This window comes from Aquarana catesbeiana, linkage group LG01 (genome assembly GCF_042186555.1).
Source record: "Aquarana catesbeiana isolate 2022-GZ linkage group LG01, ASM4218655v1, whole genome shotgun sequence".
Lineage (NCBI taxonomy): Eukaryota > Metazoa > Chordata > Amphibia > Anura > Ranidae > Aquarana > Aquarana catesbeiana.
The window spans coordinates 349,228,831-349,253,669 of NC_133324.1; the positions used below are offsets into that span (position 1 = coordinate 349,228,831).

Consider the following 24,839-nt stretch of genomic DNA (forward strand, 5'->3'; position numbering starts at 1 on the left):
ACTCCCACAGGCACTGGGGCATTTCCTACTTCCACTGACACTGGGGCATTTTCTACTCCCGCTGGCACTGGAGCATTTTCTACTCCCACTGACACTGGGGCATTTTCTACTCCCACTGACACTGGGACATTTTCTACTCCCACTGACACTGGGGCATTTTCTACTCCCATTGACACTTGGGCATTTTCTACTCCCACTGACACTGGGATATTTTCTACTCCCACTGGGATATTTTCTACTCCCACTGGCACTGGGGCATTTTCAACTTCCACTGACACTGGGGCATTTTCTACTCCCACTGACACTGGGGCATTTTCTATTCCCACTGGCACTGTGGCATTTTCTACTCCCACTGACACTGGGGCATTTTCTACTCCCACTGACACTGGGGCATTTTCTACTCCCACTGACACTGGGGCATTTTCTACTCCCACTGACACTGGGGCATTTTCTACTTCCACTGACACTGGGGCATTTTCTACCACTGGCACTGGGGCATTTTCTACTACCACTGACACTGGGGCATTTTCTACTTCCACTGGCTCTGGGGCATTTTCTACTCCCACTGACGCTGGGACATTTTCTACTCCCACTGACACTGGGGCATTTTCTACTTCCACTGACACTAGGATATTTTCTACTCCCACTGACACTGGGATATTTTCTACTCCCACTGACACTGGGGCGTTTTCTACTTCCACCGACACTGGGGCGTTTTCTACTCCCACCGACACTGAGGCATTTTTTACTCCCACCGTCACTGGAGCATTTTCTACTCCCACCGACACTAGGGCATTTTCTACTCCCACTGACACTGGGATATTTTCTACTCCCACTGGGATTTTTTCTACTCCCACTGGGATATTTTCTACTCCCACTGACACTGGGGCATTTTCTACTTCCACTGACACTGGGGCATTTTCTACTCCCGCTGGCACTGGAGCATTTTCTACTCCCACTGACACTGGGGCATTTTCTACTCCCACTGACACTGGGACATTTTCTACTCCCACTGACACTGGGACATTTTCTACTCCCACTGACACTGGGGCATTTTCTACTCCCACTGACACTTGGGCATTTTCTACTTCCACTGACACTGGGGCATTTTCTACTTCCACTGACACTGGGGCATTTTCTACTTCCGCTGGCACTGGGGCATTTTCTACTTCCACTGACACTGGGGCATTTTCTACTTCCACTGACACTGGGGCATTTTCTACTCCCGCTGGCACTGGGGCATTTTCTACTCCCACTGACACTGGGACATTTTCTACTCCCACTGACACTGGGGCATTTTCTACTCCCACTGACACTTGGGCATTTTCTACTGCCACAGACACTGGAGCATTTTCTACTCCCACTGACACTGGGGCATTTTCTACTCCCACTGACACTGGGGCATTTTCTACTCCCACTGACACTGGGATATTTTCTACTCCCACTGGGATATTTTCTAATCCCACTGACACTGGCGCATTTTCAACTTCCACTGACACTGGGGCATTTTCTACTCCCACTGACACTGGGGCATTTTCTATTCCCACTGACACTGGGGAATTTTCTACTCCCACTGACACTGGGGCATTTTCTACTCCCACTGACACTGGGGCATTTTCTACTTCCACTGACACTGGGACATTTTCTACTCCCACTGACACTGGAGCATTTTTTACTCCCACTGGCACTGGGGCATTTTCTACTTCCACTGACACTGGGGCGTTTTCTACTTCCACCGACACTGGGGCGTTTTCTACTCCCACTGAAACTAGGGCATTTTCAAATCCCACTGACACTGGGATATTTTCTACTCCCACTGGGATATTTTCTACTCCCACTGACACTGGGGAATTTTCTACTTCCACTGACACTGGGGCATTTTCTACTTCCACTGACACTGGGGCATTTTCTACTCCCACTGACACTGGGGCATTTTCTACTCCCACTGACACTTGGGCATTTTCTACTGCCACAGACACTGGAGCATTTTCTACTCCCACTGACACTGGAGCATTTTCTACTCCCATTGACACTGGGGCATTTTCTACTCCCACTGACACTGAGGCATTTTCTACTCCCACTGACACTGGGGCATTTTCTACTCCCACTGACACTGGGATATTTTCTACTCCCACTGGGATATTTTCTACACCCACTGACACTGGGGCATTTTCAACTTCCACTGACACTGGGGCATTTTCTATTCCCACTGGCACTGTGGCATTTTCTACTCCCACTGACACTGGGGCATTTTCTACTCCCACTGACACTGGGGCATTTTCTACTCCCACTGACACTGGGGCATTTTCTACTCCCACTGGCACTGGGGCATTTTCTACTACCACTGACACTGGGGCATTTTCTACTTCCACTGGCTCTAGGGCATTTTCTACTCCCACTGACGCTGGGACATTTTCTACTCCCACTGACACTGGGGCATTTTCTACTTCCACTGACACTAGGATATTTTCTACTCCCACTGACACTGGGATATTTTCTACTCCCACTGACACTGGGGCGTTTTCTACTTCCACCGACACTGGGGCGTTTTCTACTCCCACCGACACTGAGGCATTTTTTACTCCCACCGGCACTGGAGCATTTTCTACTCCCACCGACACTAGGGCATTTTCTACTCCCACTGACACTGGGATATTTTCTACTCCCACTGGGATATTTTCTACTCCCACTGGGATATTTTCTACTCCCACTGACACTGGGGCATTTTCTACTTCCACTGACACTGGAGCATTTTCTACTCCCACTGACACTGGGGCATTTTCTACTCCCACTGACACTGGGACATTTTCTACTCCCACTGACACTGTGGCATTTTCTACTCCCACTGACACTTGGGCATTTTCTACTGCCACAGACACTGGAGCATTTTCTACTCCCACTGACACTGGGGCATTTTTTACTCCCACTGACACTGGGGCATTTTCTACTCCCACTGACACTGGGATATTTTCTACTCCCACTGGGATATTTTCTACTCCCACTGACACTGGGGCATTTTCAACTGTCACTGACACTGGGGCATTTTCTACTCCCACTGACACTGGGGCATTTTCTATTCCCACTGGCACTGTGGCATTTTCTACTCCCACTGACACTGGGGAATTTTCTACTCCCACTGACACTGGGGCATTTTCTACTTCCACTGACACTGGGGCATTTTCTACTCCCACTGGCACTGGGGCATTTTCTACTCCCACTGACACTGGGGCATTTTCTACTTCCACTGGCTCTGGGAAATTTTCTACTCCCACTGACGCTGGGACATTTTCTACTCCCACTGACACGGGGGCATTTTCTACTTCCACTGACACTGGGATATTTTCTACTCCCACTGACACTGGGATATTTTCTACTCCCACTGACACTGGGGCGTTTTCTACTTCCACTGGCTCTGGGGTATTTTCTACTCCCACTGACACTGGGGCATTTTCTACTCCCACTGACACTGGGGCATTTTCTACTCCAACTGACACTGGGGCATTTTCTACTCCCACTGACACTGAGGCTTTTTTTACTCCCACTGACAATGGGACATTTTCTACTCCCACTGACACTGGAGCATTTTCTAATCCCACTGGCACTGGGGCATTTTCTACTTCCACTGACACTGGGGCATTTTCTACTCCCACCGACACTAGGCGTTTTCTACTTCCACCGACACTGGGGCGTTTTCTACTCCCACCGACACTGAGGCATTTTTTACTCCCACCGGCACTGGAGCATTTTCTACACCCACCGACACTGGGGCATTTTATACTCCCACTGACATTGGGGCATTTTCTACTTCCACTGACACTGGGGCATTTTCTACTCCCACAGACACTGGGGCATTTTTTACTCCCACTGACACTGGGGAATTTTCTACTTCCACTGACACTGGGGCATTTTCTACTCCCACAGACACTGGGGCATTTTTTACTTCCACTGACACTGGGGCATTTTCTACTCCCACTGACACTGGGGCATTTTCTACTCCCACAGACACTGGGGCATTTTTTACTTCCACTAACACTGGAGCATTTTCTACTCCCACTGAGAAACAGAGTATTGGTTCCTGTAAGCACAAACACATAAGTCCATATATAACAGGAGATATAAAGGGCTGAGCAACTTAGTCCATAGGGGACAGGCTGGAAGTTCAAGGGTTAAGTGATAACTGGTAATCTAATGGTTAACCACTTCAATACCAGGCACTTAGACACCTTCCCGCCCAAGCCAATTTTCAGCTTTCAGCGCTGTCGCAATTTGAATGACAATTGCGCGGTCATGCAACGCTGTACCCAAACAAATTTTTTATCATTTTGTTCCCTCAAATAGAGCTTTCTTTTGGTGATATTTGATCACCTCTGCGGTTTTTATTTTTTGCGCAACAAATAAAAAAAGACCGAAAATTTAAAAAAAAACAAGTTTTTCTTTGTTTCTGTTAAAAATTTTTGTAAATAAGTACGTTTTCTTCTTCAATGACGGGCACTGATATGTCTGCACTGATGGGCACTGATACGGCGGCACTGATGGGCACCGATGAGGTGGCACCAATGAGGTGGCACTGATGAGGTGGCACTGATGGGCACTGATGATGGGCACTGATAGGCGGCACTGATGGGCACTGATAGGTGGCACTGATGGGCACTGATAGGTGGCACTGGTATGCGGCACTGATGGGCACTCATAGGTGGCACTGATGGGCACTCATAGGCGGCACTGATGGGCACCCATAGGTGGCATTGATGGGCACTCGTAGGTGGCATTAATGGGTAGTTATGGGTGGCACTGATAGTTGGCACAGATGGGCACAGATGGGCACTGATAGGTGGGCACTGATGGGCACGGATGGGCACTGACAGGTGGCACCGATGGACACTGATGGGTGGCACTGATGACACTGAATGTTTACACTGATGCTCCTAAGGGTGGCATTGCTGGGCATCAGTGCTATATAATGGTGCTGATTGGCACAGATTGGGCATTGACTGGGCACACTGGGCACATGTGGATGGCCATGGGGTACATAACCGGCCATCCACATGTTGCCCCTTCCCTGGTGGTCCTAGTGGCGATCCCTGGTGGTCCAGTGTGGTGATCTGAGGGGGGGCTGCGCTGACCCCCATCAGCGCAGACCCCCCCTGCCAGGAGAGCCGCCGATCGGCTCTCCTCTACTCGCGTCTGTCAGACGCGAGTGAGGAAGAGCCGATCAACGGCTCTTCCTATTGACAGCGTGATCAGCCGTGATTGGACACGGCTGATCACGTGGAAAAGAGCCTCCGCCAGAGGCTCTTTACCAAGATCAGTGTAGCGGTGTGTCAGACTTACACACCGATCGCCGCGATGCGCGCCCCCGCGGACGCGCGGCGGCATGTTATCCTGCTGGATGTCATATGACGCCCAGTCAGGATAACTGAACCACCACCCGGCCGTCATCTGCTATGGGCTGGGCGGGAAGTGGTTAAAGTAGGCTAGTAGGCTAGGCGGCTGCTGTCTTCAGAGAGCTGGCTTTATGATGGATGAGAGAGGGGTAGAGAAGGAAGCGCCACCTGAGTGTAATATTAACAATTGATGTTTAATGACACAAAGGTAAAAACACACTTACAGGATAAAAACATATAAAAGGCTCATCTGTATAGGTATGTGGTCCTCCGTGTTCCCTCTGATCCTGTGGTGGTGACGCTGCAGGGATGCTGGGCTGCAGAAGGTGGATTACCAGCTGGGAGCTCCTTCTGTGGCCATCAGGAAGAGACTAGGGGCCGGCGTGGAGCGCACGTGGAGCGTGCGTGACGTCACAGGTCGTCCGTCCGCTTCTGGGTTCGGTATCCAGGGGAGGGATCGTCCAGGGAGGAGGGCTTGCAGGGAGGTTGAGAGAAGGCTACGCGCTCGGAGCCACTGCTCTTTCAATAGGCCTAATAGGGAGGTGTCTGCAATGTGCTTTTATATGGCAGTGCTGTGGGACAACAGGTCCCAGCGTCTGTCAAAGAAAGCACAGCGCAAAACTGTGGGCGGGAGGGGAACTACAAGGTAACATAATATACACAGAGAAAAAAAGAGGTTATATAATAGTGAGTGGCATGGAAACATATATATGAATGGGGAGTGCATGGTAGTAAACATGGAGACAATAATATTAACAATAGTAAAAATGGGAGTAACAATGGGGGCAAAAAATGAAGGTAGGTATAAATAAATATATATATATATATATATATATATATATATATATATATATATATATATATATATATATATATATATATATATTTATATATATATATATATATATGCGAAACATATTAATATTTCCCATGGTGATGATACAAAAGAACCAGGAAATGCAAAGGTAAAGATAAAAATAAAAAAATATATAAAAATAAATAAATACATAAATAAATAAAAAATATAAAATAAATTTTAAAAAATAAATAAACAAAAAATAAAAATAAATATGAAAGTGAGGAAAAAAATAGAATTAAGAATAAAAATAAAAATAGATATAGAAAAAAGAATAAAAATAAAAAGGTAGAGAAAGGCAAAAAAATGGTGAAAAAGTTATGGTATAAGTGGACATGGATAAAGCATGCGTATTGGGAAAACACAAGGAACAGGGAAGCACGTATCTGTGCAGGGTTCTTAAAGATATATATATTGTAGCAAGGCTACATCTGTAGGGATGGTCTCATGAGGAAACGGGGTGGCTTAAAGTAGTGTGTGCACCTCGATATCCTCGTTCAACCCCCCAGGCGCTAAAGTGCCCAAAGAGTAGATTCAGTAAGTTTCTTGCTGGCAAGTTTATACCGCTCAGCGGCAGGGTATGTGGCCAGGATTGATTCAATGACCCACACACTGAGGCCAGCTGTAGATCAGCCATGGTGAGTCAGGAAGTGTTTAGGGATGCTGTGGTGGTCACGGCCTTTTTCGATAAAGCGCCGGTGCTTCCCAAAACGTGCCCTTAGGGCTCTGATGGTTCTGCCGACATATAGTAGGCCACAGGGGCAGGTGAAGCAGTATATAACAAAGTCAGTTGAACAGTTGTAGAATTCTTTTAGGGTATAGTTTTTTCCTTTGACATGTTTTCTGACCGTGGTGTATGAACTGGCAGGTTAAGCAGAGGGGTTTTTTGCATTGATACATCCCTCTGAGGGGTATCAGGGTGAGTGGTGATGAGGTGGGTTGGGTAGGCTTAATTCTACTGGGTGCAATTTTACTCTTAATGTTTATGGATTTTCTATATGCCACTTTAGGTTTGGTATCGACTGTGGTTCTGAGATGAGGGTCTTCCAACAGAAAAGGCCAGTGTGAAGCCAGGATCTTCTCTATTTTCTTGTATTTGTCATTAAATTGTGTGATGAAGCGGATAGGTTGTTTACCGATGGTAGGAGGACGGTTGGGGCCTGGGGATAGACTACGCTAATGATGGAAGGCCGCGTCTATAAGTGGGGTGGGGTATCCTTTGTCTAGGAATTTTTTTGACAGAAGTTGTCCATGGGTGTCATAGTCTGAATCTCTGGTACAATTCCTTTGAAGGCGGCAGAATTGGCTGCGGGGGATGTTGTTGACCCATCTTGGATGGTGGCAGCTATCATAATGTATAAATGAATTACCAGCAGTAGGTTTGGTAAAGTTTCTTGCATATATAGTTTCGTTGTCGTGGCAAAGCTCGAGGTCTAGAAAGGCCAAAGTGTCAGAGTCAGCAACGTAAATGAAGGATAGGCCCAAGCTGTTATGGTTGCAGTATTGTACAAAGGTCATGATGTCATCAAACGTGCCATCCCAGATGATCACTATATCGTCAATGTATCGACCATAATATATCACTTGGGAGGCGTGGGGATGGTCAGCTGCACGGTACATATATTCCCAATATCCCATGGTGAGATTGGCATAGCTGGGGGCAAAGTTAGCCCCCATGGCTGTTCCATTGATCTGGAGGTAGTGTATGCCTTCTGATTCGAAGTAGTTGTGTTTGAGGCAAAAGGTTAAGGTCTTAAGAATGAAATTGGCGTGGCGGGGGTTGGTGAGGGGATCATTGGCCAGGAAGTGTTCAACAGCACGGACTCCCACATCATGGGGGATGGAGGTGAATAATGATAAGACATCCAGAGAGAGACACCAGTAGTTCTGTTCCCAAGTGTAAGGCTTCATTTCTAATTGTGTTTCTCTTAAGCATGCTGAACCACGTAAATGGTAAATGGGGAATGGTATCACAAATGGTTTTACAAAGTGTGATGATTTTATCTTTGAGAATCATATATTTCCTGTCTCTCTGTTGGATGATGATGCCCATCTATTTTGCTGTACAAAATTCGGATACGTGAATCCATTCGGTGTGGAGCTCTGGGTCGAGGAAGGCACATTGTTTCAAGTCTCTATGTCCTCTGGGGGAGATTTTATGTCGTATGTATGACTGTAAGAAGAACTTGTCTTGATTGGCATTGGAGATCAGATCCTCTAGTTTTCTAAAATGGGTGCATAGTTTGGGCATGGGGATCTTGGAGCCCGTGATATGGCAGTCCTTTTTGAAACAATGGGCGGGGAATAGGGCATAAAATTCTTCCAAGATGACATGTTTGTGTTCCTCAATGGCAGCTAGGAGATTCATAGGAACAGATCGTGGTACATAAATTACCAATGGACATATAAAACAGTAAAAAATAACAATATGAAATAAAATAAGATTAGTAAAATAATGAATGGCGCTTGGTAATGCAGCTTAGTTAAAGCAGACAAACAGAGTATTGGTAACTGTAAGCGCAAACACACAGTTCTATATATAACAGGAGATATAAAGGGCTGAGCAACTTAGTCCATAGGGGACAGGCTGGAAGTTCAAGGGTTAAGTAGTAATCGGTAATCTAATGGTTAAAGTAGGCTGGTAGGCTAGGCGGCTTGGCCGTCCAATAGTAGCCGCTATGGACAGCGTCACTAGTGGCTTCTCCATCTATATTGACCAATTCCTTCAACCTTTGGCACAGAACCTCCCCTCCTATATACGTGATGGACCCCACCTACTTGATATGCTGAAGCCTTACACTTGGGAACAGAACTACTGGTGGCTCTCTCTTGATGTCTTATCATTATACACCTCCATCCCCCACGATGTGGGAGTCCGTGCTGTTGAACACTTCCTGGCCAATGATCCCCTCACCAACCCCCGGCAAGCCAATTTCATTCTTGAGGCCTTAACCTTTTGCCTCTAACACAACTACTTCGAATCAGAAGGCATACACTACCTCCAGATCAATGGAACAGCCATGGGGGCTAACTTTGCCCCCAGCAATGCCAATCTCACCATGGGATATTGGGAACATATGTACCTTGCAGCTGACCATCCCCACGCCGCCCACGTGATATATTATGGTCGATACATCGACGATATAGTGATCATCTGGGATGGCACGTTTCATGACATCATGAACTTTGTACAATACTGCAACCATAACAGCTTGGGCCTATCCTTCACTCACGTTGCTGACCCTGACACTTTGGCCTTTCTAGACCTCGAGCTTTGCCACGACAACGAAACTATATATGCAAGAAACTTTACCAAACCTACTGCTGGTAATTAATTTATACACTATGTTAGCTGCCACCATCCGAGATGGGTCAACAACATCCCCCACGGCCAATTCTGCCACCTTCGAAGGAATTGTACCAGAGACACAGACTATGGCACCCATGGACAACTTCTGTCAAAAAAATTCCTAGACAAAGGATACCCCACCCCACTTATAGACGCGGCCTTCCATCATTACCGTAGTCTATCCCCAGACCCCAACCGTCCTCCTACCACCGGTAAACAACCTATCCGCTTCATCACACAATTTCATGACAAATACAAGAAAATGGAGAAGATCCTGGCTTCACACTGGCCTATTCTGTTGGAAGACCCTCATCTCAGAACCACAGTCGATACCAAACCTAAAGTGGCATATAGAAAATCCATAAACATTAAGAGTAAAATTGCACCCAGTAGAATTAAGCCTACCCAACCCACCTCATCACCACTCACCCTGATACCCCCCAGAGGGATGTATCAATGCAAAAAAAACCCCTGCTTAACCTGCCAGTCCATACAACATGGTCAGAAAACCTTCACTGTCAAAGGAAAAAACTATTCCCTAAAAGAATTCTACAACTGTTCAACTGACTTCGTTATATATACTGCCTCACCTGCCCCTGTGGCCTACTATATGTCGGCAGAACCATCAGAGCCCTAAGGGCACGTTTTGGGGAGCACTGGTGCTTTATCGAAAAAGGCCGTGACCACCACAGCATTCCTAAACACTGCCTGACTCACCACGGCCGATCTACAGCTGGCCTCAGTGTGTGGGTCATTGAATCAATCCTGGCCACATACCCTGCCGCTGAGCGGTATAAACTTGCCAGCAAGAAACTTACTGCATCTACTCTTTGGGCACTTTAGCACCTGGGGGGTTGAACGAGGATATCGAGGTGCACACACTACTTTAAGCCACCCCATTTCCTCATGAGACCACCCCTACAGATGTAGCCTTGCTACAATATATATATCTTTAGAACCCTGCACAGATACGTTCTTCCCTGTTTCTTGTGTTTTCCCAATACGCATGCTTTATCCATGTCCACTTCTTATACCATAATTTTTTCACCATTTTTTTTTTTTCTCTACCTTTTTATTTTTATATTTATTCTTATTTCTATATCTATTTTTATTTTTATTCTTAATTCTATTTTTTTTCTCACTTTCATATTTATTTTTTATTTTTTTTTATTTATTTTATATTTTTTATTTATTTATTTATTTTTATATTTATTTTTATCTTTACCGTTGCATTTTCTGGTTCTTTTGTATCATCACCATGGGAAATATTATTATGTTTCGCTTTTATACTTATATATATATATTTTTATACTTACCTCCATTTTTTGCCCCCATTGTTACTCCCATTTTTACTATTGTTAATATTATTGTCTCCATGTTTACTACCATGCACTTCTCCCCATTCATATATATGTTTCTATGCCACTCACTATTATATAACCTCTTTTTTTCTCTGTGTATATTATGTTACCTTGTAGTTCCCCTCCCGCCCACAGTTGGCGCTGTGCTTTCTTTGACAGACGCTGGGACCTGTTGTCCCACAGCACTGCCATATAAAAGCACATTGCAGACACCTCCCTATTAGGCCTATCGAAGGAGGAGTGGCTCAGAGCGCATAGCTTTCTCTCAACCTCCCTGCAAGCCCTCCTCCATGGACGATCCCTCCCCTGGATACCGAACCCGGAAGCGGACGGATGACCTGTGACATCACGCATGCTCCACGTGCGCTCCATGCAAGCCCCTAGTCTCTTCCTGATGGCCACAGGAGGAGCTCCCAGCTGGTAATCCACCTTCTGCAGCCCAGCATCCCTGCAGCGTCACCACCACAGGATCAGAGGGAACACGGAGGACCACATACCTATACAGATGAGCCTTTTATATATTTTTATCCTGTATGTGTGTTTTTACCTGGTGTCATTAAACATCATTTGTTAATACTACACTCAGGTGGTGCTTCCTTCTCTACCCCTCCTTCTACTCCCACTGACACTGGGGCATTTTCCACTGACACTGGCCACTTTTCAGCCCCTGCAAAGTCTAAATGACAGTAAACGAGTCCTGTTTCAATCTGTTTATTAAAGATTTTAACAAAAGGTATAAAATAGACATATTACCAATAGTAATCCAAAGGCGAAAAAATTACAATTAAGTACAACCTCCAAGTAAATGAGTCCTTTTTTAGAAAGTTTGGAGACCCCTGGTCCATCCCTTTAAAACATATGTCGGATCTGATCATTTCAAAAAACAGTTATTTTGTTCATCTTCAAGCACTCTGCCTTGGTAAAATGACTTTACCATTTCTAAAATTTCTCATTAGTCATTTTGATTCTTCCCACCCTCGTCTGTGCAACATGACATTTTATATTTTTAACTGACTTAGTAGGACTATTGCTTTGTTAATTTTATTTGAGAAGGATATTTTCTACTCCCACTGACACTGGGAAATTTCCTACTTCCACTGGGGCATTTTCTACTTCCACTGACACTGAGGCATTTTCTACTCCCACTGACACTGGGGCATTTTCGACTCCCACTGACACTGGGGCATTTTCTACTCCCACTGACACTGAGGCATTTTCTACTCCCACTGACACTGGGGCATTTTCTACTCCCACTGGGATATTGTCTACTCCCACTGACACTGAGGCATTTTCTACTCCCACTGACACTGGGGCATTTTCTACTCCCACTGGGATATTGTCTACTCCCACTGACACTATGGCATTTTCTACTCCCACTGGGATATTGTCTACTCCCACTGACACTATGGCATTTTCTACTCCCACTGGGATATTGTCTACTCCCACTGACACTATGGCATTTTCTACTCCCACTGAGATATTGTCTACTACCACTGACACTGAGGCATTTTCTACTCCCACTGACACTGGGGCATTTTCTAATCCCACTGGGATATTGTCTACTCCCACTGACACTGGGGCATTTTCTACTCCCACTGAGATATTGTCTACTCCCACTGACACTGGGGCATTTTCTACTCCCACTGACACTGGGGCATTTTCTACTTCCACTGACACTGGGGCATTTTCCACTCCCACTGACCCTGGGGCATTTTCTACTTCCACTGACACTGGGGCACTTTCCACTGACACTGGCCACTTTTCAGCCCCTGCAAAGTCTAAATGACAGTAAACGAGTCCTGTTTCAATCTGTTTATTAAAGATTTTAACAAAAGGTTTAAAATAGACATATTACCAATAGTAATCCAAAGGCAAAAAAAATGAGAATTAAGTACAACCTCCACGTAAATGAGTCCTTTGTTTAGAAAGTTTGGAGACCCCTGGTCCATCCCTTTAAAACATATGTCGGATCTGATCATTTCAAAATATAGTTATTGTGTTCATCTTCAAGCACTCTGCCTTGGTAAAATGACTTTACCATTTCTAAGATTTCTCATTAGTCATTTTAATTCTTCCCACCCTCGTCTGTGGAACATGACATTTTATATTTTTAACTGACTGAGTATGGGCTATTGCTTTGTTAATTTTATTTGAGAAGGATCATCCTTCTTAACAATACAGCATTCGCTGAGACGTAATTTATTTCAATTCTACACCTTTCCTTTCCTAAACCAGTTGACTGCATTCCCCAGTGCAATGTCGTTTTAGTTACAGTCAAAGAAATCAAATAAATGTGTCTGATATGATCTTCATACAGTCAGTCCAGGCTGTCTTGAATGAATAAGCTATAACATTTTAGATTGTAACATTCTTCAAAGAAGAACATGTGCTCCAGCTTTTGACTGGAGTAACAAAGAGACATTAGAGATTTCTTGAAAAGCCTCCCTGGTTGTCATAGTACTGTTGTGTTCCCTGATATTTTGGACAAGAATTAAAATCTTCTCAAGGAGACAGACTTTTTGCACTGCAATAGATATGCCCCAGCGTAAAGTGGACCATTCATTTAGAACCCCCTCTTTTACATGTCCCCATTTACTGCCCACAAATAAAACTTACAGATAAAGTGGACCAAGTCTGCAAAAAAAAAAAAAAGCAGTATTAAACCCAAAAGGAAACATTTATTATGTTGTAGCTTACCAATTCACAGATGTGATAACTGTATTAGTTTCCTTTTTTAGACTTTGTCTTCTATTTTCAAAAGCCCAAGCTCTCCAGCAGAATGTTTCAGTTTACATGGATGAGACAAACCACTTAACACAGACAGGGGTGATCGCTTCAAGACCGCCTCACACAGATATACTGCAACAGAAGGGCACGTACAGGCAGATTAACGTACCTGTAAGTGGCCCTTTAAGAGGTGGCTTGCGGGCGTGCGCGCCTGCCAGAGCTCCGTGACCGTGATCGCGGGTCCCGCGGACTTGATGTCTGCGGGTATACCCGCGATCGTCTCATGGTGAGGAAGAAGGGGGAGATACTAATGTAAACAAGCATCTCCCCGTTCTGCCTAATGACATTGTCACTGATCACAGCTCCCTGTGATCGGGAGCGGTGATCAGTGTAGTGTCACACAGAGCCCCTCCCCCCACAGTTAGAATCACTCCCTAGGACACACTTAACCCCTACAGCGCCACCTAGTGGTTAACCCCTTCACTGCCAGTCACATTTATACAGTAATCAATGCATTTTGAATTGCACTGATCGCTGTATAAATGTGAATGGTCCCAAAATCATGCCAAAAGTGTCCGATGTGTCCACCATAATGTCGCAGTCACGATAAAAATCGCTGATCACCGCCATTACTAGTAAAAAAAAAAATTATCAATAAAAATGCCATAAAACTATCCCCTATTTTGTAGACACTATAACTTTTGCGCAAACCAATCAATAAACGCTTATTGCGATTTTTTTTACCAAAAATATGTAGAAGAATACGTATTGGCCTAAACTGAAGAAAAAAAAAGTTTTTTTATATATGTTTTGGGGATATTTATTATAGCAAAAAGTAAAAAATAATGCGTTTTTTTCAAAATTGTTGCAATTTTTTTGTTTATAGCGCAAAAAATAAAAAAAAGCAGAGGTGATCAAATACCACCAAAAGAAATCTCTATTTGTGGGAAAAAAAGGATGTCAATTTTGTTTGGGAGCCATGTCGCACTACCGCGCAATTGTCAATTAAAGCGACACAGTGCCAAATCGCAAAAAGTGCTCTGGTCTTTGGCCAGCCAAATGGTCTGGGGCTTAAGTGGTTAAAATTATCAGCTTTTATTTATTCATGTTGACGGGGACAAGGGCCTCTTCCCCACAACCCTGGCCCGGTGGTTGTGGAGGTGCAGCTTATCTGGAAGCCCCCTTTAACAAGACCCCCAGATCCTGCCCCCCCCCATATGAATGATTAGGAGGTGCCCCTACTCATTCACCAAAAACATGTAAAAAGTAAATAAAAGAACAACAGTTTTTGACAAGTCCATTAAAAAACTAAAACTATTTAAAAAAATAAATGTCACGATGCCTGAGTTCTGCACACAAAGAAGGCTCCCGCCGCCCAACAGCTCTGCCGTCTAACATTTCTTAAATAACTGCCCGGCGGGGCCACTAATGATGTCATTGAGTGGCTCCACCCCCTTGTGATGTCATTGACTCAGCATGCCCCCTGGTCAATGGCATCACATGGGGGCAGGGTCACCACTTATTCACCAAGGAGGGAACCAGATGTTGAGGGTGTGTGTGGTATGGTGCAGGAGGGGGAGTGCTTTTGGCGTGGGGTTGGTGTGGAGTTCCCCCTAAAATCCATACCAGACCTGAAGGGCCTGGTATGGATTGGGGGGACCCCACGCTGTTTTTTTTTCAGAATTTTTATTTGCCGGCAATACTGTTATATTCAGCTGTCAGTGGGGAAGCCTGCGGAAAGCTGATGAGTCATTGGTTGTTAAGGAGGTGGCTTCCCGGCCCACTCCTTAACAACCAGCTATTCTTCACACAGAATTTGAATCAATTACCAACCGTTTCAAATTCGAATAGTTCAGCCGGCTTCTGGTCGATGGGACATGACTGATAAAGGTCTGCCGACTGGCTCCCGATCAGTACTCTCAGCCAATGGCTGAGAGCGCTGACCAAAGGGTTTTGGCTGGGGGCCATCCCCCTGTAGGAACACAATAGCACAGCAGGGGAGATCGCTGTACTAACATTGGAGCGGTCGGGTATTTTTTTCATTCAGCCCTGCTGGGTTGAACGGGAAAAAAAAACTACTAGTGTGTACTTAATCCTCAGCCCCTAGGCTAAATGAGCATATATCCCTTCCAGTGTGGGGAGGTGGGTTTTTTTTTTAATTTCCGGAAGTTGGGCTTTAGGTGACCAAAAATCTCACATGCATTGTAACAATAAATGGATAAAAATTCTCTTGATAAACACCATTGCTAGCTTCCTGAAACAAATAAAAATGCAGTAAGCTCCAGTGGACAGACGTACAGTATATGTTAAAAATTAAAACAGAAAGGTGCAAAACATTTTAACTGCCATTGGCAATCAATCATTATTTAAATTTGAAAAATCTTTTAAACAATTAGTAACACATTGAAAATTTTTTACTCCAGTATTCATTTTAATTGACAAGAGAGAGGGTACCTATTACAAGAGAAATGTTTACCAAGCCTGGTGCCTGGCAATTATTATAACGACCAATCTGCAAACAATTGTCATTGCTAACATCTGGTTGTTGGTCAGCACTCTATATATTGATCCTATTGTGTGTGTTTGAAGCTGTTGTATTTGGGCTTCAATACTGTGATACACCAGCTGGGATATCTCATCAGTTTTATGACACTAGATACTAATAGTATTAGTAGCGATGATCATTGATTTGCTCAATAATTGGACAGTGCATGCAGCAAAAACAGATAACTGTAGCACATTTAAAATGTAAGGCTGGGTTAAAAATCATCAGCTAGTTTTACAGCTCAAAGTACTTAAAGCCCAACTGCAGGCAATTTTTTTTCCCATGCAATGGGGCTGTGCCTGCACTGCATGGGGTAACTGCTGGTTTGTCTAGGGATGAACACAGAGCCTATACTCACCCAATCCTTCGATCCTCTGGAAAACGGCGCTGCCCCACATACAGCAGTGGACTGTTCTTGACATCTTCACATCCAGAGCTTGTCTATGGGTGTGATGTCAGGAACAGTCCACCAGACAAGATCACTGGACCGTGGGGAGGCAGGAATCGCAGGGACCGGTCTCACGTGGGGAGGATCAGAGGATTAGGTGAGTATCTCATCTATAACTCGTCTTTGCGTACTCCTAGACAAAAATGAGCAGTTAACCCATGCAGTGCAGGCACAGCGCCACTACATGGGGAAAACATTTTTTGCCTAGAGTTCAGCTTTAAAGTGGAACTAAATCCAATATTTTAAAACACAACTAAACCGTCCTACCCTCCATCTAAACCTCTATTTGATCTGCAGGTACTATGGTACTGCACATGTGATCAGCTAAGACAACTCCTGAGAGACACAGGAGATATTTACTGTACACTTCACTAGTGGAAGAGAAATCAAGCCAAAGGTCCCAAACCTTATTAAATTTATGGGGGGGCACCCACAAGACAGGTAAGTAACCTTATAAAGGGGCATGGCTGTATTAATTAAGGTTTTTCAAAAATTGAAGGTGGATCCTCCTTTAATTTCCATTCTAATACAATGCCTTCCTAGCATAAAATAACAACAAACATTTGAGGGGTTACGGAAGGTTTTAATTAGAGATGTTATTTCCACTGTTCACCAAAACATTACATTCAAGCCATGCCATGAATAACTGTTACAGTTACTAGTATGCCTATGTTAATTCTCAAATGAACTGTCAAGCCATCAAATGGCTGGTGACAGGATTATTAGCCTGAAAAACGTGTCCTCCCTGAAGAAAAGTTCTAAGTGCCTTCTAGTGCCAGCCATGTGACCTAAAGCATTTGAACACAAGATACGTCAGGATGGAGGGTTTCTGAACACTGATCCTCTCCTATAGCAGAGATCACATGATCAAATGTCTAGGCTCCCACAATTATCAGTGGCACTGGAGGAAATTTGAAAGCAGCATTTTCTCCAGCAAAGGAAAATATTACACCCCTTATATTAAATTTTGCTTAACATTTCTTTAAATTAACATTCATTAAAACAAGCTGGCTTTATAAAAAGTGCTTAGAAAATGTCTTTCTTTGTTTGCCAAACTCACCTGTGTTTACTTTGAAAATGTGAAACTGACTATTCTGATATGCTATGACTTTTTAAATAAATAAAATTGCTGCATATGATTTGCAGGATAATTGATTTGTGGGGAAAAATCAACTCAGATAAATATTAAAGCACATTCAACAACATGGTCATAGTAATTGCTGTTATATTTACTTTATCATGTTAAATGCTAACAGGGTTTATTCCATTTTAGTCAGAATTTAGGAGAGGACAACTGCTGCACACTGTCTTTATCATTTTCTTTTCTTCTTCTCTTACACGCTCATAAAGTTGTGACAAGTCTTCTCTAGGATCCATTTCACAGCCTCCTTCTCTCACCCAGTACACATCCACTAATCCACCAGAATAGGCATCTCTTCGGCCTGCATGGCACACTGCTCTTCTAGCAAGCTGGCGGGCTTCTTCTTCCTTCATTCCAGGTTTGTATCCCTGATCTATAATGCTGTAGGCAAATGGAGAGCCTGATCCAACCGACAGGATATCTGAGCAGAGGCGAGTCCCATCATTATATACATAACAGATGCAAGGGCCATCTCTATCCCAGCCACATAAAGTAACGGCAGCACAGACATCAGTTCCACGGAATGGCATCATCAGGACACTCAGCATTTTTGCTGCTCCTCGTACACTTGGCATGTACCCATTCCGCACCTGGTAGAGCCTGCACTCTCTGGACAAAGCTCTTCTGAAGAAATGGCAATCGGCAGAACTCCCAGAAGTTGTGGCCAGCAAATGACTATGCACAAAGAAGGCTTTACGGCTGTCAGGGCTGCAGACGAGATTTCCAGCAGAGGAACGTGAGTCTGTTGCAACAGCCACACCATCTGCATACTTAAAGGCGAGAGTGGTAGTGCCATGTTCTGGTGGTGGGGGACCAGTACTGCGTTGGTGAGAAGAAGAAAGCTTGTCAGCAGATGGCAGAAGATGAGGCGCTCCTAACATAAAATTTGGAAATAAACAAAGATTACTTTCTCCTGGTTGACCTGTAGATTCTCTATCCCAGCCACAGACACTCAGCAATGCCATATTACGTATCAAAGGTCTGATAACTATGAGTATGATTTCCCTTCTTCTCAGTGATTCAGAGGTCCATGTACAAGTATCAAGATTGAGAGTCTTATATCATATACATGTAAAGCACTGAAAAGGGAAATGCTGCAACATATCATTTATCACTGACTGACTGTTTCAAGACACAAGATACTTCAAGGAAGATCTGTTTGGAGCAATTCACCAGGATACCCCTCTGTTGTAATTGACACAGGATACCCAGCATAAGGTGTTAAAAAACAAACTTGAAACTTGAACTCAGAGGAAGGTAATAAATGAGGAGAAGCCGCTTGATGATGCTTTCATATTACCTTTTGATATGATGCTCCTTTTTTCATTGTTTCTTTGTATTCTGCACATGAAAACACTGTAGCCATACATCAGTGCCACAAGATATTTTACTAAATGATGTTACCAACATTATAAACACATAAAATGACTAAGTGGTTAACATCCTTCCCTTAAAGCAGTGTTTCTCAACTCCAGTCCTTAAGGCGCCCCAACGGGTCATGTTTTCAGGATTTCCCTCAGATGAAACAGCTGTGGTAATTACTAAGACTGTGAAACTGATCAAATCACCTGTGCAAAATAATGGTGAGCCTGAAAACATGACCTGTTGAGGCGCCTTGAGGACTGGAGTTGAGAAACACTGCCTTAAAGGACTAAGTTTAATTGCCAGGTGACACTATCTGTGTGGAGGTAATATTGTATGTATTCCATTATAATTTTTCTCATAATATACTGGTAAGTAAATCAACATCTACTCATGCCGGCCCTACTGTGTATATGTGTTTGCATGACTGGGTAAGATCATTAGATATTAAAGGATTCGAGTTTGTACCATAGATCATAAGCAAATGAACAAACTAGATAAACAATTATGAGCAACAAGCCACTATTTAACTATAATGGACAGTAAACTATGAGGCTAAGTACTTGTAGCCCTTATGCCCGAAAGAGCTGAAGATGCATGAAGATGCCAGATAACAATGACCCTTCTGGCAATCCCACACCCTCAGACACCCTGAAGAAGAAGGATTTATCCAGAAAACACCAAACAAGAAAACAATAACTGAATGGCAACAGCAATAAACAACTCAGATAAACAAATTTGTACAATACCGCAAACAATGAGAGGATCAGGTGTCTTTGCACCCGGAACCCCATATCTAGGTGGATCCTGACTAAAGTTATAAACAAGACCAAGGATAAATCCAAGGAAAAAAAACAAGCTTAACTTACCGACCAGCCCGCAGGCAACCAAGTGAACCTGTCTAACAGTATGCGTTAAAAGCAGGGGTTTAGTCTGCACACATTTGCAAATGCATGCATAAGCCACAGAGCCTCATCAAGGCACCCTGGTATCTGTGGTACCTAACACTAACTTATAAGTGTCCCCACAGTGGAGGCACATGCATTCTGATGGATAGGTGAGAGCAGGTGGACTGAAGGGGAGCCACCCCTCTTCCTAACTAAAGGAGCGGTACTGAAAGCTAAAAAGGTCCCTCAGTCTCTCCTAATCTCTCCCACTGGTCAGTATAGTTTTACCATTGGGGCCCAGAGTTCTGCATTGGCACACTCAGGTCTAGTTGATGTCCAAAGGTACAAGGCGTATGGTTTCCAAACTACTATATGTCCCAGTTTAGGGTGATGCTGTCCCTTTAGGAGGTGGGTAAGGAAGTTGTGGCCAGCAGCCTCTTACCACTATGCAGTTTGTAATTTAAGTTTCCACCTACTGGAACAGGTGGCATTGGTGGCGACTCTAGGCATTTTAGTGGTTATCTCTTGTGGAACCTGTGGTGCCCCTCTCCTCCAGCCTTTGGATCTCTGTTGGCTGTGATCTCCATGGAAATGTGGCAACTCAGTCTCTCTTAGACACTGCGGTTAACACTCATGGTAGGCAGCACCAGCAACTCAACAGCACACTCTCCTTGTCACCTCTCATTTTCCTTGTGAGACTGCCCTGACCCCCAGGGTTTTAATTCCTTTTCCTCCTTCTGCTATACTCTGTCCTCCTGGGACTTGAAGTCCCATAAAATACCTAGCTTGATAGCGGCTGTCTCCTGGGGACTACACCCCTCATAGTTCCAAGTGACTCCCAGCAGTCTTTTCCCTAGTCCATGGGTAGGCTTTGCTCTGCTGCCCTGTGGTCATACAATGCTCTCCTGCTGTCCCAGGTGGTGGGCAGGGCTATCCTCTGGCTTGCTGTGGCTGCTTCCACAGACCTGTCAAATGTCTTCTGGCCTGTAAGCATGTGATTGCACAGACACAGCTGCTGCATGTGAAACACCAGTGCAACCTTGTGGGGGTAAAAACAGCCCTCAGATGGGCAAACACTGTAGTACACCCTGGGGGTTATTTACGAAAGGCAAATCCACTTTGCTGGCACTGCAAGTGCGCTTGGAAGTGAAGTCGCTGTAGATATGAGGGCGACATGCAAGGAAAATGAAAAAACAGCATTTTTGCTTGCACATGATTGGATGATAAAATCAGCAGAGCTTCCCCTCATTCCAGAGCTTCCCCTCAGATCTACTGCGATCTACAGTGACTGCACTTACAAGTGCACTTTCAAGTGTACTTGCAGTACTTTTGTAGTGCAGAGTGGATTTGTAAATCAACCCCCCCTGTGTGAATGAGACCTAAGCAGGAAAATGGGAATCATATGAAATGTTTGTATTATAAGCAGTCCTGACACATAAAGTTAAAGTTTTCTGCACCCTCCTGTGGACTTGTAAAAGGCCCTGCCTTGGGCTAATGTGTTAATTGGTTGATGATTATCCAACAAAGTAAATTTGTGTGGCACTCATGCCCAGAAGGAGGCGACAGTTAGACTGCTACTGCTCTAGGTTGCCTATGAAGAAACATAAGATTTCATCTGAAATCCACAACTCAAAGAATCATAGCCACTCACAAGCTCAATTCCCTTTTTTGCATGAGCTTACAAAGGTTACATAAAAATTAAAATTATGGCCAATATATGTTTCTCATGCATCTTAAATGCTCTCTCAATGCATATCCTACACCTTGAATTGTGGAATGGTTGATTATTATGTTAATACTTTAGCTATAACAGAATTTGAATTTGTGCAGTATCTTTCACTTGAAAGGGTGAGGCATTGGAATAATCATACATTTGTGAAACCATGCACAGCTAAGGACCTTCAAATGCACTTTGATTCTAGCTACAGCACTGTTTCACTGTCCCCAGTGGCAGCTGCTCACTTATACCTTTCCTCTTGTTTAGTACAGACAGCTGACATCAAAATGCAAAAATAAGCAGGAGTCAGCAAATGAAGTCAGGAAGAGAGGGAATAGGTCTAACACTTGAAGGTGGGACAAACAAGATTATCATAACTTGATGCTCAGAGGTTGTATAGTATAATTAATCGAATTTCCTTAGATATGCAGTAAAGGGGGTTAAAAACCCCGCCAGCCATATTCTCAGGGGTTCAAAAAAGTCTTCCAGACAAAATTTTGGTAGACAGCCAGAACGTTATGCAAAGAAAGGTTTTATTTGGGACTATATAATAGCAGGGGGCTTCAAGTCCAATCACGGTGGCAATATAAGTTATCTCTTTAAAAGAGAATGTTGTGATACCTTAAAGTGGAACTACACTGCAATTGAGCACCACAAACAAAAAACCTTGTTTAATTCATTTTTACAAATCAAAGCAAACTCAACCATCCATCCATGTCTCCATACTTTTTTTTGCTTAGAAATCACTTTAAAAACAACTCATTAGAATTTCTAGTCATCTTGAGTAAGGGCAGATGATTCATGTAGCATTTACTTCCTGGAATCCATCTGCCTTAGCTCAGGCGTGCAGGCACTAGTATGTGCTTAGCTGAGAAACCCCCTCCTTCCCTCCTGAAGACTCCTGGGATGTATGACATCATTTGCAAGGTCTGGAAACCAGGAAGTAACTGAAGAAATGTAAAAAAAAAAAGAAAAAGTTTAAAACAAGTAAATATGATATACATTTCCTATCTATTTACTACTGCTAGCAGCATAATGACTAAAACTAGTCAATGTTGACTGAGAAAGTGAAGTTCTGCTTTAATTACATATGTTTTCTGTGTAGCTTGTCATGTGTTTGGAAATGCACAGATGTGAATGAAGCCTCACTGTCCTTCTGTAAACACAGCGATTTCACTTTTTGGTCCTATTCACACCTAGTGTAGTGGAAAAGCATGGTTTTTAACTTGTTTATCATGTGACATGCTTAGAGCAGCCCATTGATTTCAATGGACTGCCCCACACGTGGAAAATTAGCTCATGAGACATTTTAGCGTGTTGCAGTTTGCACCTTTCATTTTTTTCACGTGGCAAAATGTGTGTTTGCTTCTGTGTTTGGTATGCCATACACAATTAACTTACCTTAAACCTTGGATTGCGAGCATAAATTGTTCCAGAAAGAAGCAAATTTCCCAATAAGAAATAATGGAAACGCAAATGATTCATTCCACAACCATTTATTAATAAGTCTTTCAGTTTGTAGTCCATATAAAAAGATTATAGCAAGGTGACCAGGTTGTGTAACCATAAAATGGAAGCCTCCACAAGGGGATTAGAAGCAAAATCCAGCAGGAGCTACAGAGTATTAAAGAGAAGAGTGGCGCCTCTAAGTGTAGCATTATGTTGCTAAATGTTAAATGTTGTACCTTCATTAAATGTAACCATATTGCTACACTTAGAGGCGCCCTTCTTCTCTTTTATACTCAGTTGTGACGTGACACTACTTGTATATCAAGACATCGCTTGTATATCAACTCAAACCAAGTTACTGTCAAACCAAGGTTTTACTGTGTATATATATATATATATATATATATCAGACATTTCTGGGCTGTTGAGCCCTGGTGTTGAGATCTGGTTATATCTAAGTCATCTGGACACAGCTGGGGGTAGCCTGAAATGCCAGAAGAGCAGGATTACCTGGCCGTGTGTGTATAGCAGAAAAGTGCATATCAGGGTTCTTCATTTGGAAGAGGATTCACCCATACCCCCTGGAGGTGGGGTAATGGAATAGGAAAGCTTCACCTCAGAACTCCTGGTGATGCGGAAATCAAAATTACTGATTTCCTGGCCTGCAACATGATCAGAGAAATTTAGAAGAAAAAAAAAGTGAACTTAGCCTTTAAGTTTAGCCATAAAAAAATATATCTATTGTTTTAAGCTAACTTACCTGTAAGGATGTCCAACACTGTGCAGGAAGCTGCATCCTATAGAAATCGTCTGTGCGGGGATGCCCTGTCCTCTTCCTCTCTCTGAGCTTTATTACTGTCATGTTTAATAGCTTCCGGTCTTCTGTGAAGCTGTTGTAAAAAGTCCCCAACCAGGACCAGATCCCTCCTCCTTCACTGAGAAACCTTCTTTTCCTCACTTAAGCTATGAAGAATTTTTTGTATAGCTAAACTTCAGCTTTTTAGAGTTTTAGAAGGTGCATTGCCCAAGATACCAAGGGTAAAAACATCAAGTATAAAGCGAAAACATGATACAATGAGATTGCAAGATTAAAGTGTTTTGCTAATACAAGCCTGAAGTTCAGCACAAAGTTAAAGAGTGTAAAGGTGGCCATACATGGCTCAAATTTAGTTAGATTCCTGGTGAAATACCACTAGCACCACCCAGCTCAACAAAAGTCAATTTAAAATTGACTGAGCCGGGTGGAAAATTATCTGCCGAACAGTGAATACATCCAGTCAGATGTGGTTGGGTATTCAAGTAGCCATGGGTTCATGAATACAAGAGCCAGGAAGGGACATTACTCCGTTCACACTGTTTACTATAGATGGAAGAGACGATTTGTTCAGCCCACTGGTTGATATCTAGCCAACATGTTACAGATGCACGGGCCCCCACTCCACCATTCTGGATGTAGCGCTAGCTGTCACACTCTGCAACAAACGCAGCCCTACGGGGCTCTGCCCGCCCGGCTACATCGTCTATTCACAATGTTCTGTAAATAGAAAAACTACAAGGTCTGGTGGCCTTTGTGGCTGTCGGCTTGTAGTTTTCAATTAACTACCATGGCGCTC

The 24,839-nt window shown here is 43.7% G+C and overlaps 1 protein-coding gene across 1 annotated transcript; it reads right to left on the bottom strand.

The window, feature by feature from the left end:
* Nucleotides 1-17,939: 17,939 nt before the first annotated feature.
* Nucleotides 17,940-18,779, bottom strand: LOC141138978 (proteasome subunit beta type-11-like). The gene has a single exon (XM_073624761.1). The coding sequence runs from the start codon at nucleotides 18,774-18,776 to the stop codon at nucleotides 17,940-17,942; it is 837 nt and encodes a 278-aa protein (XP_073480862.1). The 5' UTR covers nucleotides 18,777-18,779.
* Nucleotides 18,780-24,839: the final 6,060 nt, after the last annotated feature.